Below are 20,921 nucleotides of genomic sequence, written 5' to 3'. Positions count from 1 at the left end.
TGTCCAGGAATGGTAGTAAAGTTAGGATTGTGCTGTGGCTTTTGAACATGCCTTTAGAGATGAAATTTGAGCCTATCTTAAGAGCAGCAGCAGTGGCGTCAGTGATAGCTGTGTTCTTACTCTGTCAGTATAGAAAGCAAAATACTGCATGATACCACATGCTCATAACACTTATACAACACCTAATCATGGCAACTTTGAATGGTAGTAGCTCATTTTGTCTGAAGGAGTCTCCACTTTGCCTTTATGTTTCCCTTTATGGAAAACCTTTTGGGCTGAAATTTAATTTGGTCTGTCATTGACTTACCTCCACACTGGTTCACACTGCTGTTAGCAGTAACTTCACCATCCCCTTGGAGTCACTGCGTACTAGAGTTCAGCCTTTTGTCTCAGATCCATGGTCAAGAGCAAGTTTTTGCAAAATTGTAGGCATTAGAAATAAAAGGAAATTGAGTGTATCTGTGAGAGCAGAAGCTCCTGACTTCATGCTGGGTTGTGAATGTGTGTGGAGGAGGCACACATTGGACACCCCCTTGCTCCCATATTCAGTTGTCTCGAATGGACTAATACTGACATTTGCAAGTCAGTGCTGGGCATGGTATTGCAGCTAGGGGCAAAGAGCTCAGCTGCTCAAACAGCCTTGAATCTCCCCCCATCAAAACCAGCATGTGGTGAGTGTATTGTAATTTTACTGCTTTCTGAATCATGTAAAACATTACTAGATATAAATATCTTCTCCATGGATAGATATAAATATCTTCTAATGTGGTTGTTGAGATGCAAGGTGATGGACTAGCGTTTGGCTGTGGTGCAGTGGAGAGTATAGTTCAAAATGATATACAAATAACCATGTCTGTATTATCCTATCTAAATCTGTCTGTTAATGTTAACTGGTCTTGGTACTTGTAAGGCATTATGTGGATGTGTGTTAGACATGTGTATTTAAAAAAGGAGGGGTTGGAGTGTAAGACAAAAATGAAACCAAATGGCGTGTAAAACAAATGGAACCAAAAATGGAATGGTCCATATGCTTTTTCGGCTACTGGTGTTCTGATCCCAGACTTCATTAATCAATTCTTTCTCTGATTAATGACAACAGATATTTGTTTCTCTGACAACAAAATCTGCCTAGGGAGGGGGAAGAGAAGGATTTAAAGGTGAAATCATATGGCGCTGGGTCAGATAGTGGTTGAGTTTGTGTCAATGAGAGAGCATTTACTGTGTGCTGTGTTACAGGCTGTCATAAACTCTCTGGTGGATCTTCATGATAAGATTTCTGTTTTTAAATTTTGTATGAAATTTAAATGTTTTTAAAAAATGTGCCTTTTTTCTACCAGGTATGATAATAGAGGTGCTATTTTTTCATCTCTCATAGCCTAATGCCAGTATTTCTTGTCATTAAATTTATCCTAGTCTTTTCCAAGTGGAATTGTCCACATTGTGCCAGACAAGTATAGGATGTAAAATTAGATGGTTTTTTTTTTTTTTTAAATCAACTGCTGTTCTTTGTGGAGCTCTAACTTTTCTAAAATTCAACATAAAGTAGTCTGCAGCATTCCAGCTAACAATTATAAGCTGTCCAATTGCTATCCCATTTTGAAGCAAGTAGCCATGTAAATATTTGTCACTTTGAAGTGGATTTGGATTAGTAAGAACAACATATTTTTTGTGATCTTGTACTGTAGGCAACAGACCAGATAACTTTTTAGTTTTTATAGGAGAAGCAAGTTGTGTGGAATAAAATCATAGCTCTCCTAACAGTAAATTTCAGATGATCACACTGTGTGAAAGCAGCATGATACAACTGTGATAATGCTATCCTTTTAAGACAGTGCAAAAAGTACAACTCAACTAAGTTGTTTTGCATTGTTGGTTAAAGCAAGCTAATGCTGGCTGGAGTATCCCAGTAGATTTAGATAGTCGTGGTCATGAAGTATGTACATGCAGTAGCAGCTCTATGCTTGCCAGAGAGTCGTGTCTGAAACCCTTTAGAGTTCAGAGCAATGTGTTTTGCAAAAACGTGTTTCTCATCAATTTGGGTGAGCATTGCCAGGTGGCAGTGAGGGTAGGCTGTTCTGTCAGGGCAGATGGTCCAGGGGCAGTAAGGCAGGCAGGGACAGTGGCCACCCCAAAAAAGGTGCAGCTACTACCTGAGGAAGGTGAGCAGGGCTGGTCTGGTAATAGTAACCTCGTCCCTACAACAGTACATTAATCACCTGAAAAGTTCGTAATGATAAAGCAAGTATGAGGTCGAAGGGGGAAGACAAGTCAGGGGATCAGGATTAGGTCTGGTGACAGTAACTAGGATCAGTCAACAGTCTGGTGACTGTCAAGCCAAGCCATAGCGATGCAGTAGGTGAGGTCAAACCAGGAAGTCAGGGATGTGCATCAGGGTTGGGTCAGTGTGGGCCACAGCTACGCGGTGGCTGAGGCAGAGACCAAGGCTGAGTGCCTCAGCTTAGATGCAGCTTCTCAGTAAAGCTGGGGTACGCCCACCTTCTCATAGCTTCTTTTTTTGTCACCACTGATTCAAGGCTATGTGACTGCAATGCATGGAAGGGCACTGTATGCAAGGTAGCCTTGAGCGCAGGCTGCCAGACCCTTAAAAGGGGTTGTTGTGTGCATAGGGACCTTGGAATTACAGTGCCTTCAAAAGTGATTGTTCATGGTCATATTAGGCCACGCTAAGAATAGAGCTCTTTTTTGCAGCTTCACCATTGCCTTAAAGAATGGATGCACCTAATAAGTCTCTTTGAATTAGACTTGACAAAACATGAGCTAGGGAACAAAGCTAGGTGAACTCCTGCTCACCAGTATTACAGGCGTGCATAGTACATAAGCGTGTAATTCCTTAAAAAGGAGACATTTTTACATATAATCCACGGAGTAGTGAGGTTAGTAGTTAGAGTTTTTTTCAAAATTAGAAGTTTCAGTATAGAAACCCTGTTGTCTCCTCCCTTCTTATATCTATATTTAGTACTTCAGTTTTCTATTTTTAGTAGTAGGGTTTTTTCTTTTCAGGTAGTACTTTTTTTCCCGTGATATTTACTGGAACTTCTAGTTTCTTTTAGTCCTTCAACTTTTGTTAGTTTTTCTGAGGCAGGTTTCTTGATTTTTATTTTTTTTGAACATTTCTGTAGTACATTGATGACACAGTAGAAAGAATATTGAGAAAAAAAACAATGGACAAATTAGTAAGAGACTACTATTATGTCTTCATGTTTTTAATATTCCTCAGCAACTCTCACTTAATAGGAACTTGAATTTCTAACACCATATATGTTTAGACTGTTAAGGTTCACAGTCTTATTATTTGCTATTGTATAATCAGATAGCTAAAAGCAGCTTTCTCTATCACAGAATCACAGAAGGGTAGGGATTGGAAGGTACTTCTGGAGATCATCTAGTCCAATCCCTGGCCAAAGCAGGTTCACCTGCATCCAGGCAGGTTTTGAATATCTCCAGAGAAGAAGACTCCACAACCTCTCTGGGCAGCCTAGTCCAGTGCTCTGCCACCCTCAAAGTAAAGAAATTTTTCCTTGTGTTGAGATGGAATTTCCTGTGTTCCAGCTTGTGCCTGTTGCCCCTTGTCCTGTTGCTGGTCACCACAGAAGAGACTCTTGACACGCGCCCTTCAGATATTCATAAGCATTGATGAGATCCCCTCTCCGTCTTCTCTTCTGTGGGCTAAACAGACCCAGGTCTCTCAGCCTTTCCTCAAGAGAGAGGTGCTCCATTCCTTTGATTGTCTTTGTAGCCCTCTGCTGGACTCTCTCCAGCAGTTCCCTGTCCTTCTTGTACAGGGGAGCCCAGAACTGGACACAGGAGTCCAGATGCGGCCTCACCAGGACAGAGTAAAGGAGGAGGATAACCTCCCTCAGCCTGCTGGCCACGCTCTTTTTAATGCACCCCAGGATACCATTGGCCTTCTTGGCCACAAGGGCACATTGCTGGCTCATGGTCAGCTTGTCCACCAGGACTCCCAGGTCCCTTTTCACAGAGCTGTTTCCAGCAGGTCAGCCCCTAACCTGTGCCCGTGTATGGTGTTATTCCTCCCCAGGTGCAGGGCCCTACACTTGCCCTTGTTGAATTTTGTTAGGTTCCTCTTCACCCAGCTCTCTAGCCTGTCCAGGTCTCACAGAACGGCAGCACAGCCTTCTGGTGCGTCAGCCACTCCTCCCAGTTTTGTATCATCAGCAAACTTGCTAAGGGCACACTTTGTCCCCTCATCCATGTCATTGATCGATATGTTGAACAATGCTGGACCCAGTACTGAGCCCTGGGGAACACCTGTAGTTATAGGCCTCCAACTAGACTCTGCGCTGCTGATCAGAGCCCTCTGAGCTCTGCCCTGCAGCCAGTTCCCGATCCACCTCACTGTCTACTCTTCTAACCCACACTTGCTGAGCTTACCTGTGAGGCTGTTGAGGGAGACAGTGTCAAAAGCCTTGCTGAAGTTGAGGTAGACAACATCCGCTGCTCTCCCCTCATCTACCCAGCCAGTCATGCCATCATAGAAGGCTATCAGATTGGTCAAGCATGATTTCCACTTGGTGAATCGATGTTGATTGCTCCCAATAACCTTGTTTTCCTCCACATGCTGGAGATGACATCCAGGATGAGCTGTTCCATCACCTTTCCAGGGATGGAGGTGAGGCTGGCTGTCCTGTAGTTTCCCACATCTTCTTTCTTGCCCTTTTTGAAGACCAGCGTGACACTGGCTTTCCTCCAGTCCTCAGGCACCTCTCCCATTCTCCATGAGAACTCTCTCCCATGAGAGTGGTTTTGCGATAACATCCGCCAGCTCCCTTAGCACTCGTGGGTGCATCCCATTGGGGTCCATGGATTTGTGGGTGTCAGGTTTGCCTAAATGATCTCTAACCTGATTGTCCTTGACCAAGGGAAAGTCTTCCTTACTCCAGACTCTCTCTCTTATCTCCAGTGTCTGTGATTCTTGGGGACCGGCCTTAGCAGTAAAGACTGAAGCAAAGGCGGCATTCAGTAACTCCATCTTCTCTGCATTTTTCATGACCGGGGCACCCAGGTCATTCAGCAGTGGGCCCACATTTTCCATAGTCTTCCTTTTGCTACCGAGGTACTTGAATAAGCCCTTCTTGTTGTCCTTCACATCCCTTGCCAGATTTAGTTCCAAGTGTGCCTTAGCCTTCCTCGTTGCATCTCTGCATACTGTGACAACGTTCCTATATTGCTCTCAAGTGGCCAGTCCTTTTTTCCACATGTGGTAAACTTCCTTCTTTGTAGAATCTCCTTGCTCATCCATGCAGGTCTCCTGCCTCCTTTGCTTGATTTCTTACTTATAGAAACCAATCTTGAGCTTGAAAGAAGTGGTGCTTGAATATTATCCAGCTCTTTTGGACCCCCCTACCTTCTAGAGCCCTAACCCGTGGAATTCCTCCAAATAGTTCTTTGAAGAGGCCAAAGTCAGCTCTGCTGAAGTCCAGGGTTGTAATCGTATTTTTTGCCCTGCTTTTTCCATGCAGGATCCTGAACTCCACCATCTTATAGTCACTGCAGCCAAGGCTACCCTAAACCTCCAAATCCCCAACTACTCCTTTGTTTGATAGCGCAAGGTCCAGCAGCACACCCCCCTCATTGGTTCCTCCACCACATGTGTCAAAAGTTATCATCAGTGCTCTGCAGAAACCTCCTGGACTGTGTGTGCCTGGCTGTCTTACCTTCCAGCAAATATCAAGGTGGTTGAAGTCTCCCATGAGAACCAGGGCCTGGTGATCGTGAGGCTATTTCTGTCTGTAGAAGGCCTCATCAACTTCCTCTTCCTGATCCAGTGGTCTGTAGTAAATACCCACAACAGTGTCACCCATATTAGCCTGCCCCTTAATTCTTACCCATAAGATCTCAACATGTTCTTCATCCACACCTAGGCAGAGCTTGATACATTCCAGATGCTCTCTTGCATAGACAACAACTCCACCACCTCGCCCCACTGGCCTGTCTTTCCTAAAAAGTACACAGCCATCCATGACGGCATTCCAGTCACATGAGCTATCCCACGATGGCTCTGTAATTGCAATGAGATGATGGCCCTGTGACCGCGCACAGATCTCTGTGTTCTTCCTGCTTATTCCCCATGCTGTGTGCGTTGGTGTACAGGCATTTCAGAGAGGTAATCGAGCATGCAGGTTTCCCTGGAGGAGTGCAAGAGGATCCATCATAGCCACACACACCCTTGAGGTGGTTGGCCTTCTGGTTCTCATCTTGGGAGTGAGCTAAGGAACTTTTGTCACTGCTCTGGTTGGTCTGCCTTATTCCCCAGTGGGATGCGATGGCGTGATCATTGCTATTTTGGACCCCACTCCCTGAGTCCTTCTGTTTAATGCCCACCTCACCAAGCTGGCCAGCCTGCTGCCAAAGATTCCCTTGCCTCTTCTAGACAGGTGGAGGCAAAGCTTTCATCTATTTGTTTCAAATTACAACATACCTGTAACGTATTTCACCCTTTCATTATTCATACAGCATGTCTTAACAACTTCATCCACTTTAACACCATTGATGGTCAGAATGCATTCTTATGAAGGATGGATAGTGCTTACTTACTAGTGCTAATTATGATATAAACCTTTCAGTTGCAGATTTCCACAAGATTTTTGTTTATTTTACAAGTTTTGAATTACGAAATATCCATCCCATTGTTAACAGTGGGTGGAAAAAGGAAAAAACAAAATGTGCCAAAATTCTTAATAGCAATGTCTGATAATTGCTCCAAACTTAAGATTAATTAATTGAATTCTATATCTATATCTACATCCTTATGACAGAAACCTTGCAAGTCAGTTTATGCATGTGAAGACGAAATGGAGAATGGTGTTAATATGTAAAATTTGATAAATCTTTGATTTATATTAATGCTTAATATCTTTAGTGAATTTTAAAAATACTAAGCAGTGACTTAGGCAGCTTTACAGAATTCCTGAAGTCCTGCTGCATATTCTCACTGGAACATTCTTACTTAGAAGACATTCTGAATTTTATCTTATTTTTCACATTAGGGTAACATAAGAAAAGATCTTTTGTTGTTGGAAGCATGTAGTGCCAGTACCAGATCCAGCTGCAGGTGTTTTGTACATGTGAATATGAAATACAGCCACAAACTAAACTGACAACTCTTTTTTTCTTGTGAAAAAAGTTTGAGTAGAAATATTCTTCCTCAGCCCCTCTGGTATTTGTATGAAAATAAATTTATTCTTTGAATATTGAGGTTATACTTCCCTGTATTAACACTTCTGACATGTGAGACAATGAGAAGAAACTCTGCAAATGCATATTTAACAGCTATCTTTTTAATTCTTGTTAAAAAATGTGCCTATCTCAAAATATTTTCAGGGTGCAGAGATTGGATTTATCGAAGTAATTAAAGGTGTTTTCTCTTGTACTTCAAGGTTAAACTTTCCAACCTGAATTTGGATGACCATGCAAAGAAGAAGCTCATTAAACTGGTAGGAGAACGGTACTGTAAGGATACAGATGTGCTCAACATTACAACAGACAGGTACAGTTACAAGAAGGAAAAAAAATGCCTGTAGCAATGGTCACAGTATAGAAAGGGCTGTGTGTCTTCCAGTAATATCAATTAATGTCTTAGTAAATTATTGTAGTTTTAAGGCGAAAATATGACTTTAAGATAAACATACCAGGACTCCTGTAGTTAACTGTTAAAACTGTAATGGACAAATTGCATAAGGTCAAATCTAATTCTTGTTAAATATTGCTAGTTATTGAAGCTCTGTATTTAGAAGTCTCAATTGTTATTTTAAAGTCATTGTCATGTTTCCCAAACAGGTTCTGTTAAACAATGACTTGAAGAGTTTCAGGCAAGAAAAATTGGGACATCCATGTCCAGACATTTCTCAATGTTTTAATGTTCTAGATAAATCTCTTTAGTTATTTACAGTTATGTTCAGAAGGCTGCATGGGAGAAACATGTTTTCTGTGTTGAATTCTGAAGAGTTTTAGAAAATACATATGTATTCCTAAACTCACAATACACTTTAATTCACAGCTGCTTTCAGTGGTAGGAAAATAAAATTGTGCATATCTCTTCTTGGAAGATCGGGGTGGTTTACTGGGACCACTTGCGCTACCAACAGTTTACATTTTCCTAGCAAGATTTCTTTGTGGCTAAAACGTTAGGATAGCTGAAAGGAGCTTACCTTCTAGAGCATCTGTGAATTGCGTCATGCTGTGTTCCAGAATACACTTTTAATGTCCCTGTTGATATTTCATTTTCTTTTTAGTAAATTCTAAGGCCTTCGCTCTGAGTGACATCCATTTCTTTAATACAGGATTTGCCAGGCTGGTATTTAGATTACTTTTAAACTGAGGCTCTTTGACTATGGAAGAAATACAAGTCAGAAGCTTGAGTCTTTTTTAAACTTTATTTGCTGAAATAGTCACAGTCCATAGTCATTCAGATGAGTGTTTTTAGAGTGTCCGAGATGTAGTCTCGCATGATTCAATTTGTTCTGCGTCAAAAAGGGTGGTGAAGGAGCCTGCAGGAAGAGTTGAGCATGAGAAATAGACAGGAGGTTGTGGGTGATCAGTACGAGGAAGGGTTTAATGTCATTAAATTCTTAGCAGAAGGTTTTGATGACAGGTTTTAAGAAATAAACTGTTTTTGCAGGACTGTGCCTTATCCCAACAAATTTTACTTGTGATCATGTTTTGACTTACAGCCATATTGACATAAACTTTTCTTGTTAAATTGTTGGCTAGATCTTCTCTTATACACTGTATTTCATGGCTGTTTTCACCAATCATCATCCTTTCTTTAGGTTTGGGGAAAAAAAATAAAATAAGGTTTTAAGCAAGTTCAGACTAAAGTACATTGGATGCCACTTTGGCACGGATGGCAGAAAAGTTTTTAATGTTTCCCAAAGATCTGTAAATTCTTGCATTATGTATAGTTTCCTCCTGACTTGCAGGTGCTGATTCTCCAATGTTCTTAATATTCATGCTTTCATGATGTTATTCTTGTTTGTGTGTAATTCTGAAATGTGTGTGAATCAAATACCCATTTCCCGAAGATTTCCTACATTACAAATTAGAAATTTTGATGGCAAGTTTAATGTTTTATTCAAAAGGATATTAGAGTGGCTTGATTTCAGAAAGACTACCCTTGTTTTTGAATTTTCAGGTGTCCGCTAAGAAGGCAGAACTATGATTATGGCATACACCTCCTCACGGTTTTGTACCATGAATCTTGGGTAAGAAATTATGAATAAAGCACGCGCGATAATGTGCTCTCTCGTAGCTTATAAAAAGTTCCATGACTGTGTCCAGCTTAAAGTAAATAATCTTGGATTCTTTTCCTCTTCCACCTCACTTTTCCTCAAATTCAACCAAGATAAGTTGCTTATGTTTGAATCCTATTCCCCAGTCAACTTAGAGTGCATTTCTTTAACTTCACAGGTGCTACTCTGTATATATAGTTGGCCTCTTTTCCGAAGTTCTCTAGTTTGTGACCTTGATAAGAGATCCTTTCCCAATACTTTGTTTTGCACAACAATGAGCCTAAAATTGACCCTGACCCTAGCAGAAAACACCTTAATTCTCAGGATTCCTAAACGTACCTTTAGTTTGGCAGCATGCTTGCATGCTGGGCAGCCTATGCACAGTATTCGGATATGAATTGAGCGGATCCAGAGAAACGGTGTACTCTGTGATTATCACCTGTCATCTGTGCGTTTTTAACAGTGACCGTGTTTAAAGATGAAAACAAGCCGATTCCAAAAAAAGCATAGGGGTGTGTTACTGGCTTTAAACCTATGAAAACTAACATACAGCACACTATCTACATTTTGCCTGACTCCAAACTCTTATCTGTTACTTAGAATCTGTCTTTCCTTGGGCTCTTCTGGAGCTGTGCTAAACCATGGCTGTAATTTGGAAGTATTCTGCTTCTCAAATGCTCTCTCACAAATCTTGCCTCAAGCTGGAAGGAGTGAGGACTTAGGCTGCTTTTGCTAAGAAAGGGGACATCCTCCCCTCCTTCTGTTACTTTTAGGATTTCATTGCATCAGAGTTAGTGTCTTCAGAAATATATAAAATTATTGTAACTCTTAATTAAATATTTCTACCAAAGCAAGTGTAATGTAAACTTTTCTATAATCATTTGGGATATGGCATATTTGGAATTTTTCCCAGTTAGTTATTCATGTGAAAAATCCAATGTAAGTGTATTAAAGATACTATCCAATTTATTGATAATTTACTACAATTCTTAAGTAGTCCTCTAAATAAAATAAGATATCTTTAGACCCCGGATCTTTCTTTTACAGTGAATTCTTCAGACTTGTCTCCTGTATTTTTGTGGTTAATTGTGCTGGTTATAGGTATTGCCTTCAACAATTTTACAGCCATTTTCTACAGAAAACAAATTAGCAGTCTGAAAGAAAATTATTGTTGAAAACCCGTAGTTATGTTTTGGATAACTTAAATTTGTTTAAATGTAATCTGTTATTAGTCACATTGAGATGGACATTGAAAGCCTTCATTGTCACTATATTTCCATAGATGTACTCTTTTCAATAAGTTGTAGTTGATTAGCTACCAAAGTTCACACTTACTGTCTTCAATTACGCAGAATCACAGAATGGTCAGGGTTGAAAGGGACCTCTGGAGATCATCTAGTCCAACCCCCCTGCCAGAGCAGGGTCACCTACAACAGGTTGCACAGGACGGCATCCAGGCGGGTCTTCAATGTCTCCAGAGTGGGAGACTCCACCACCTCTCTGGGCAGCCTGTTCCAGTGCTCTGCCACCCTCAAAGTAAAGAAGTTCCTCCTCATGTTAAGATGGAACTTCCTATGTTCAAGTTTGTGCCCGTTGCCTCTTGTCCTATCACTGGGCACCACTGAAAAAAGACTGGTCCCATCTTTCTGGCACCCTCCCTTTAAGTATTTATAAGCAAGGATAAGATCCCCCCTCAGTCCTTTCTTCTCCAGACTAAAAAGTCCCTCAGCCTTTCCTCATAAGAAAGATGCTCCAATCTCCTAATCATCTTCATAGCCCTTTGCTGGACCCTCTCCAGTAGTTCCCTGTCCTTCTTGAAGCGGGGAGTCCAGAACTGGACACAGTACTGCAGGTACAGCCTCAGCAGGGCAGACTAGAGGGGGAGGATGACCTCCCTCAACCTGCTGGCCACTCGCTTCTTGATGCAATTGTTCTATAGTATTTAAATTAAATCTCCGTATTTAGCATTTTTACGAATTTCAGTGTTCTTGATTTTGATCATTGCAGTGATGGCATAAAAAACATAATAAGGAGGATGAGCTATATTTCCCTTTCACTGGAAGTTGCCTTGAGGGATACATTTTGTAATTATAGAGTGCATCAAATTAAATTCAACTTACACTAATATCTTAAAAGATACATTTACTTTAGATTTCAAGTGCTTTGTACACATGGGTATTTTTCTCCCCAATAGCATTACATTGCATTACAAATCTTAAATTAATGACAGATTACTTTCCAGTATTAAGCAATGATAAGAGAGCTAGACACTACTCACTTTATTAATTCCAGATGAACACCACATCTCTCCTTTACTTTAGCATTACTTAGTGATGGAAGACAGGGCTATACGATATTGCTACATGAATGTTCACTGTGTATTGAATATGCACAAGTCTCTTGCCCTTTTATTACCTTTCAACTTCCATGTTAATATTTGATGAGTTCATCAGTCACTTGTAATTGTCTTTGATTTCTGTGAAAAACTAATGGTCTCCTGAGACCTTTTTTTTTCACTTTGTGTGACGTTTTGTTTTGGTTTTGGGTTGTTGGTTTTTTTTTTCCGTGATCAGTGGTAATGCTTTTAATAACTTGCTGAAAGATAGTTTGGATAAGTTTTGTAAACCGTAAGCAAACAATGTATGGATTGCTTTAATTTGTACGAACTTTAATATTAGAAGGGGATGGATGGGGACTGGCCTTTCATGTAGACGGTAACAGCAATCCTGTTTACAGAATTAATTGCAAGATTTGATGACTTTCCCAGCAGAGTAGTGCCACAATGTGTTTTTATGGATGTGTGTATTGGAATTCAATAAAAAGATGAGGGCAGTGTTCTATTCTTGCTAAGTGAAGGGAAAGCTGGCTGCATGTAAATTTTACCCTCGATCCTGAAAACTTTGCCTACTATCTCTCTCAACATGAGATAATGGTGCCTCAAGGCTCCAAGTATATTAAGAATGGAAAACCTTTTTTTGTGGATTGCAATGTGGGGAAGAGAACTTGTTTGCATTCAAATAAATGAATAAAAGGTTATCCAAATCAAATTCGGCAAGCTGGTTTCTGAGGGGTACCCCAGCCAAAGTGAGGGAAGCATGATGATAGGTGAATGTGCTGAAACTAGCATTTTTGTCTTCTCTAACCTGCTAGCAATCAGTGATGGTGCAAGAAGACAGACTAGCCAAATTGTGAAAGGCTTTGAAGTTATGTTGGAGGATTGAACCTGGTGTAGAAAAGCTTTCAGAGAGATTCAGGTGGATTTTATAATCGTGTGTAAGAGAGAGACCTTTTTTGAATGCATGGGGAAATAAGAAAAAGGGAAGGAATTGAAAGGAAGAAGCTGTTTTACCTGTTTGTGGGTTTTTTGTTTGTTTTTTTTTTTGTGGTGGAAGGACTAAATGAATGTCTGTTTTGTTTTGGTTTTGTGAGTGTTAGCAGAAGAAACAGAGTTTCCATGCTGTGGGAGGGAGGGATAGACAAGGGAAAAGAATTGTCAGACCGTTGATAGGTAGAATACAGAGTTAAGATGAAGAAGCTGACAAAGGTGACAGGAGTGCAAAAAAGTACATTTGTGACTTGGGAATGGAGAGAGTAGCTGAAGCTATTTGATTACCTGTAGGAGAAATGGGATACTACTGGGTAGCCTTTTGGGCTACATAACCCCTATGGATTGGTGTTTAAAAGTAGTATTGGGTCTGAAACTGTCGTCTCTTTCTTATCTTATGTTCATGTAGAAATGCCATCGATGAACTTGACCATGCAAAATCCTGCAAGAGCTGAGGGTGCTCAGGACATTTCAGGATTGTGTTAGAATTTACCAAAACACAGTGTAGTGTTACCAGTTGGTATTTGATCTGTATTTAATAACCCCCCCTTTATTTTGAAGAAACAAATGTGATGATTTTCTTTCATCTTCTAGAATGCATTCCCGTAGCAGATAACGCTACCATTGTTTCTGGCAAAGGGAATCTATAGTGCTTGTGATTTTCTGGTAGAAAAAAATATCCTGATTGCTTGTTTTAATAAGGGAAGTGAAGAAAGAGGGAGGAAAAATGTGAATTCATCCTCTGATTCTTGATCCACCCTCTGTTATCACAAGTTCAAATGAGGTACATGGTAAAGCATGACAACTATGGGAAGGAGTTCAGAATATTGGCAGTATATCGGTGGATTGATAGTAGGTGCTTGGTAAGACTGTGCTGTTTCTTGAGAAGGATCTGAACAGTGGGAGCAATATTAATTAGAGTCTACATATTGCATTCTTGTTTCAAGTTATTTGCATTACAGCTTGGCTAATGAGTCTGCCTACATCTAATGGAGAGCTCAATTTAGATGAAGTCTGGTACTTGCAGAGATGCATAAGAAGCAAGAAGCGTACCTTAAGATCCCAGACTGATGTATTTGGCAGCTTAATTTTGATAAATGCAGATAGATGTCAGGAACATGAGTTTGGTTATCTTTAAAATCTTAATGTTTTAAAACTTAAGGATGTTCATTTATATTTTTGAATGTTCATTTATTATTTTGGAATACTTGGAGATCTTTTGCTTCATTCTTAATAGTTTTCAGGTTATTAATCAAATATTTGTGTTTTATTAGCTTTAGAATGTATTTGGTAGATATGTGACTTGCACCACCTTCGCAAGAATTGAACTTATTTTAGGATTTTTTCTGTGATTCCTTTCAAATTATCCCCCAGGATTGCACCTGGATTGAATTCATCAGTGAAGGGGTGAGATAGATTAGGTAGTTTGTTAAACAGTAGCTCAGTCAGTTGTATTTCTGCTACTTTAGCTGATGGTGCTTCTTGAATGCTGTAACACCAGCTCTAAAATAAATTCTATGGTGTTAAGTAGTTTTTAGAGAGTAAGTGTTTGCTGCCCTCAAGTTGTTTAAAAGATCATAAACTGATTTCTTCACTTTCTGTTCAGATTAATAGTTATCACTAAAAAGTAAAGTTCTGTTACAAGCTGAAAGCAGGAAGGAGAAACAAGTGGAGCAGGAAGTTAATTTTCCAGCAAGGAAAAACTTCATAGTCATTGTAGAGGGGAGGAATCTGAAAAAGATAAAATGAGAAGGAAATAAATCACAGTTATTTTAAACCAGTCAAGACTACAAAAAGGTGCAACAATTTTGCTTGGTCCAATTCCACATGATTTTCAATGTATGCAAATGCAAGATCATAAAATCACTAAGGTTGGAAGGGACCTTTAAGGTCATCAAGTCCAAACATCAACCTACCCTGACAAAACCACCTCTAAACCATGTCCCGAAGCACCACATCTACCCTTTTTTTTTTTAAACACCTCAAGGGATGGTGTATCTGCCCCCTCCCTGGGCAGCCTATTGCAATGTCTAATAACCCTTTCAGTGAAAAAATGTTTCCTAATATCCAATCTAAACCTCCCCTGACGTAACTGGAATCCATTTCCTCTCGTCCTATCACTTGTCACCAGGGAGAAGAGGTCAGCCCCCACCTCTCTACAACCTCCTCTCAGGTAGTTGTAGAGGGTGATAAGGTCTCCCCTCAGCCTCTTTTTCTCCAGGCTAAACAACCCCAGTTCCCTCAGTCATTCCTCATAAGACTTGTCCTCCAGACCCCTCACCAGCTTTGTAGCCCTTCTCTGGACATGCTCCAACACCTCAATGTCCTTCTTGTAGTGAGGGGCCCAAAACTGAACACAGTACTCGAGGTGGGGCCTCACCAGTGCCGAGTACAGGGGGATGATCGCTTCCCTAGTCCTGCTCACCACACTATTCCTGATGTGGGCTAGGATGCCATTAGCCTTCTTGGCCATGACCCTTACAGAAGCCTGGACTTCCCAGGAAGCACAGGCACCCACATCAGACCAAAAAAATAGGTGGTGTCCTCATTTTTGAAAGAGGCGATCTAGATTATGGTGACTGCTGAGGACTCTTAAGTTAGTGACAGAACCAGAGGTTAAGCCTGTGAGTATCAAGTATGACAGTACCTTACATCCAATGTTATCTTTTGAGTCAAAGTTCTGTTCTTTCTTCTCTGCTCGTTCTTGTTTTCTCTTTTACATTTGTACCTTGCAGGAATATTTAGTCTTCACAGTCCTTCTCTTGATTTTCCTTCATGCTCTAGAGGTCTTATCTGCCCTGTGCCATTGCTGTGTCCTAGAAAATAATGTTCTGCCCATTCAGAAGAAAGTATTTTAACCTATTCTGCATCACCAAGCAATTAAAATTTTTTTTGTATCCTATCTCATCAGATACAAATGTGTTTTGCCTGTTTACAAATTTATGTTGATATTTCTTTTTAAGTTGCTAACTAAATAGTACCATTCAAAGGTGTAATAAATCCAGAGAGATAAGTACCTAATTGTTTTGGCAACTCCTCTTTGGCTTGAAGGTACCTGATAATTTGGAAAATGCTTGCATAGCTGTCATTTATTACCTTAAAATCTGTGATTATTGTACCGCACAGTGTATCTTTTATTTCAATGCAGTACTAAGAAATGTAATTATTCCAGGCTATACAGAGGTTGAAATTTGACTTGCAACTTAGAAAACTTTCCTTCCCCTCCAAAAAAAAAATCCCACTAAAATACTTGGTCTTTGCTAAACAGCATTAAAATTGTAACTGTTCAAACCATTGATGAGAAAATTGACTAACATGAGTCATGTTTTTAGTTGTCTTGAAGATTTCTGTTTGCCACTTACAAATTTTAGTTAGAATGTCTTCCCCAAAAGAAACACCAGAGAATTGACAATTCTACTTCTGGCTGTGACAGCAAAATTATGAAAGTTAGACTGCAAGAAAACCAAAGAAAAATGATGGTGAAATGCTTTCCTTTTTTCTGTGCTTAAGGGTACAATATATATTGGAGCTTTTTGTTAATGACTTTAAGGTAAAAAGCAATTTCACTAGCCAGAGTACTATTTTAGTGTTTATACTGTGTCAGCACTTCAGATTAAGCACTGTAAAGGCTTGTAAACCTCCCAGAATACTGGCTTAAACTGTCACATAAAATATTTGCTTAGAAACAAATTCTTATTCTGTTTATAGTGTTAAAAAATAATTCTATGTATTTGCATTAGGAGGTGGAAAAAACCAGTCACTCTTTTTTGCCTATTTAGTAACAGGTTTATGTCCTTTGACTTTATATGAAAAATTACTTTCTGGTGGTGGTTTGGTTTTGGTTGGGTTTTTTTTTTGGTGGGGGGGATGTTCTTATTGGAAGTTTCAGTAAGAGAAACAATTGAAATTATCATCTGAGTGCATCTTCAGTGCGGCTGCTTAATACTTACTGAGAATCTGTCTTAGGTATGATAGGATGAAGCTATTGTTTTTAGTGAATTCATTGAAGAAACCTCTTTCTTTAAGTGGGGATTCTAGAAAAATGTTACACAATGCCACACTTATATTCCAGGTTTCACAGTTTTGTTTTCATTTGTAAGACTCTTAGTGTAGCGTTTACTAACATTTTAAATTTGCAGGGGACAAAAATAATCAGCTAACAAAACTGAGTGATGAAAACCTCATTTTTGAAGTTTCATTCATTGTCTTATCAGTTTTCTTCATAACACTTTAAAATGAGGCAATAATACTTGTAAGATTTCCAGTATTCAGAGTTCATGGGTCCTTGTCTACCTAGGGTGCTTTTTCAAATGAAAATATAATTCCAGATTCGCTTTTTCTCTTGAAATAAATCTGGTTGGAAAGGTATTTAAGTTTCACTCAATATGCAAAAATGTGATTTCTTTTCAGTTTCCTGTTTGTGACGTATATCTGGACCTGTGTACAGTAGGATAACCTCTCATTTTGAGGTGTGGCCACCAACATGGTATCAATAGATACTGGCTTCTTGTAGCAGGGCTGAGGAATGGATTTTGAAATCTTGCCCTACTGTCAAATCTCCTTTCCTTCATTTCCCCCCCCCGAGAAGTCAGATTTTATTTTAAAAGACATTTTGACACACCATTCTGCTGGGAAGGATTCCAAGAAAGAAATACTTAACAGTTTCTTTGGCCTTCTTTAAAATCTTCTTGCTCTGTATAGCTCAAAAGAGATAGGGGAATATTAATCTGCTTATCAGTGTGCATCTCTGAAATCCTGTAAGTGCAGAGAAGGATTTTCCTGAAGAGGTAAATGTAGTAACTGTAACTAGTTCTTGTTGTCTCTGCTATGACTTGAAGGTGTTTAAAAGCCTCACAGTGATCTTTTGTTTGAACTTCAAACATGAGTTTGGTCCAGGGAGTGACCAGGAGCGATACCCATATTCCTTTACTCTTGAGAAACTCTATCCCTGTGAGAGAAGCGTTTGCTTTAAAGTTCTTTTGGAATTTAGGAAAGAAGTGTCTTGGGTGGCCATTATGCAGATAAACAAGGGATATGTAAAACAGGATGGTGTCGTTAATTTAAAACTATGTAAATCTCCACATTGAATTGCAGTATTTTTCAAACATTCGAGGAATAGTTTACTATAACAACTTGTTCTGCTACTGTTTTGGCAATACAGGCTACAGTACCTCTGTTTTTGTGGGGTTTTTTTTTCCTCTCCGGAAATTGAGTGGGTTCTTTTACTTCTGTGCTGTATTGTGTCCAGGTTTTAATGTCAGTCATATGAGCCTTTTAGCAGTGTTAATCACTGTTTCTGACTAAACATGTGGACTCAGGGATTTAAAAGACAAGAGGTTCCATTTACCAGCTGCAGGATGCGGCGTTTGTTAAAGTATTGTTAAATTCAGATAGACAGACCTAAGCACACAGAGTTGTAGGGGGAAAAAAATAATCTTGGGTCTGAATTAAATGTTAGAAATATTATGGTTTGACTGCAGCAACCTTGTTGCCTAGTGAACAGAATACTGTAAAATAAACAAATGAAAAACCATCAACACCCCCCAAAAAACCCCCCAAACAAACAAAAAAAACCCCACCCCAACCCTCTCATGATTACCAGGTTTATTTGGATTCTGCATAGCATAGCTAAAAATTTACTGAAGAGCTCTTTCTGGCAAGGGATTTAAAAAAACAAAGAAAAGAAAGAAAGAAAAAAATCCATACGGTGTAAATGCTTTATTATAATGTTTCTTGAATTTACTCCCAGAAAAATATAAATTTTGTTTAGACATGACTTCTGCAACAATTGTAAGAAAAACATGACCACCAAAAATACTTCAAATTGTGATTCTTACATAGTTGAAATAATATAAGGGTGCTATGTATTGTTTACATCAGTAAAGTACTAAAGAATTATAAATGTACAATAAATGTACAATGTACAATATCTAAAAATACAAATATATCTACAAAGCATATATATTTGCAAAAGTACAATAAAAATTAAATATATATAAAAAAAGCAGGTTGTAACGTTCGAAATATCCCTTAGTCTGTGAAGCTAGAGGAAGGCCTGCTGAATTGGAGAAATATTCAAATACAAAATTTATACAGAACAACTGCACAAGCCAAGTATTTACAGGCATGGGGATGATGTCTTCTGTCTGTGTTCAAATTTTGATCCCGTCTAATCTTGCAACACCAATTAGGTAAAAATTAGCACCTTGTGGATAGAAATTCTTTTGAGGAACAATTTGTTTTGCAGGAGGATCAAATGGATTAATTGGTTGTCCTTTTCCTTATGAGTCACAATTAAAACGTTTCCCAAATGGTGAAGGAATGCTGTGTCTCATCATAGGTTACCTGGTATGAGCTGTCTTACTTCACATCTAAGCATACCAAAATCATGTGCTAGGTGACTACTTCCAAAGCTTGAGCATTTGGGTTTATTTAAAATTTTACTTTTACAAGGTTTTCTCTTATTCATTATGTATAGTCCATAAGCTTTTCTTCCCGTTTTGACTTGTCTAGTTATATCTGCCAGATACGTAATGAACTTGATAAGTGGGAGGAAGGAAACTCATTTGAACCTTTTGAACTCTGTTTGAGGCTTGAGTTACAAGCTTTGGACTCTAAAGTCCAAGAAGGGGAAATATCTTCCATGACCAAAGTAATTTTTAAGGCGAATTGGTATGAGAGATAAGTTTCTTCAAATTATTGTAGCTCTGTTTCATTCTTGAGTAATTCTTAAGATTGTGTGTATCTTTCAGAAAACTGAGATGTGGGAGAGTGAGAAGACAGAGGAGGACATGGAAGAGTATATCTGGGAAAACAGCTGCTCTCAGAAAAACGCCGTAGAAACACTACTTCGAATAAAAGCCTCAGAGAATGTCAGTAATGTAACCAAGGAAGAGCTTCTTGCATCTGAAGTAGTTAAGAATTACAGAAACTCTGTAATTGCACTTAAAAATGAAGGTGAAACAGAAAATACCATGTCTCAGTATAAGGAATCCGTGAAGAAACTATTGAATATACAAGCATTACCGTGAGAGCAGCAGACTCTGCAGGTATATCTGATTATTACAGAAACATTAAACTACTATGTTAATATTTCTGTATGACGTGGATGTATAATTACTCGGAACCTTCACCAAAAATATGAAACCTGATGCGTTAATTTCAATAGCAATCAGATTTTTCTTTACTGCTGAATTTTCTTGTAAACATAATTTTCCTGTCCATGAATCTTATTCTTTGAATAAAGTACGTTTTGAGTCATATTGGTGACTTGAATATTCTATTCTGTGCTTTCTTAGATTGGGAGGTCCTGGGTCAGTTCTGTGCTTAATCACATTCTGACTGTTCGTATAACTTCTTTTGGCATATAACTTAGAGCAGCAGTGTCAAAGCCAATGAAATTACTTAGGCTCTGAGCTCTATTACTGAAGAGTCTGAAATGTAAGAGCTCTAAACTTCCTCAAACGTCACTCAGTTTTTTCTCTATCTGTACTTCCTATCTGTAAAATAAAGAGACTGTTACCTAAGTAGTTTAACTTTTGGAGAGGTGTTGAAGCACACTGAGCACTATGAGGTTCTCAGTTGTCATCATGAGGACTAATAAATACCCTATGTAAAAAAATACCTGTCTCTAAAATGATGGAACAAAATCAAATGGGATGGTAGTTGAAAGGTGAACTAGCAGTTATTTACAGGATACCAAAGTACACGGGGAAGGAAGAATGATGAGAGTTGCTGAAAGAGGGATGCTGAGTAGTGAGGTGAGTATATAGCTTAAATAGGAATGGACTGATTCTTGGTACCCTGAGGCATGCAGAGGTGTCTCTTGAATGTACTCAGGCTCCTCAAGGAAATAACATTTGTAGCATCCAGCTTACTGCTGCATTTGTAGCATCTCTGTGAAGCATGGAGAAATTATGTGGATGTTTATCTTATATTTGGTAATTTGTATTTGAAAGAAATTGATCTGAAACACTGGAATCAGGCAATTTTTATTGCCTTCTCACAGTTAAGAAAAAAAAAACCCAAACCCTTAAAAATATCAGCTGGAAAGGACATAAATAACTCCATTTTTGCTTTTATTGTTCCTTCCTGTCTTACTAAGGTTTCATCTTAGAGAGAAAGCCTTCATTTTCTGAAAGGGGCAGAGGAAGTTTTTATTCATCAGACTTAAGGATTCTGCATACCTATAAAAGAACCTAGCATGTGGCCCTGCCAGCAACTTGTTGAGAGGAAACGGCATAAGAATAAGGCTATCAAAAAACTGAAGAGGAATTGATTTTTGCAGTGATCTGTGTGTCTCAACTCACTCACTGGTAGGATTTTGC

General features: G+C 39.1%; 1 protein-coding gene across 1 annotated transcript in view; it reads left to right on the top strand.

The window, feature by feature from the left end:
• The window catches only part of MRPS35 (mitochondrial ribosomal protein S35), a 68,417-nt gene extending 48,673 nt beyond the window's left edge, over positions 1-19,744 (top strand). Inside the window, exons 7-9 of the mRNA XM_009881877.1 lie at positions 7,419-7,528; positions 9,173-9,242; positions 19,347-19,744. Of these exons, the coding sequence (XP_009880179.1) occupies positions 7,419-7,528; positions 9,173-9,242; positions 19,347-19,625 (459 nt within the window). The 3' untranslated portion in view covers positions 19,626-19,744. The remainder of the gene's footprint in view (positions 1-7,418; positions 7,529-9,172; positions 9,243-19,346) is intronic.
• The last annotated feature ends 1,177 nt before the right edge of the window (positions 19,745-20,921 follow it).

The sequence above is a fragment of the Charadrius vociferus genome, unplaced genomic scaffold (assembly GCF_000708025.1).
Source record: "Charadrius vociferus isolate BGI_N301 unplaced genomic scaffold, ASM70802v2 scaffold413, whole genome shotgun sequence".
Classification (NCBI taxonomy): Eukaryota; Metazoa; Chordata; class Aves; order Charadriiformes; family Charadriidae; genus Charadrius; species Charadrius vociferus.
The sequence above is the reverse complement of the archived record's forward strand: the minus strand, read 5'-3'. Positions and strand labels throughout refer to the sequence as shown.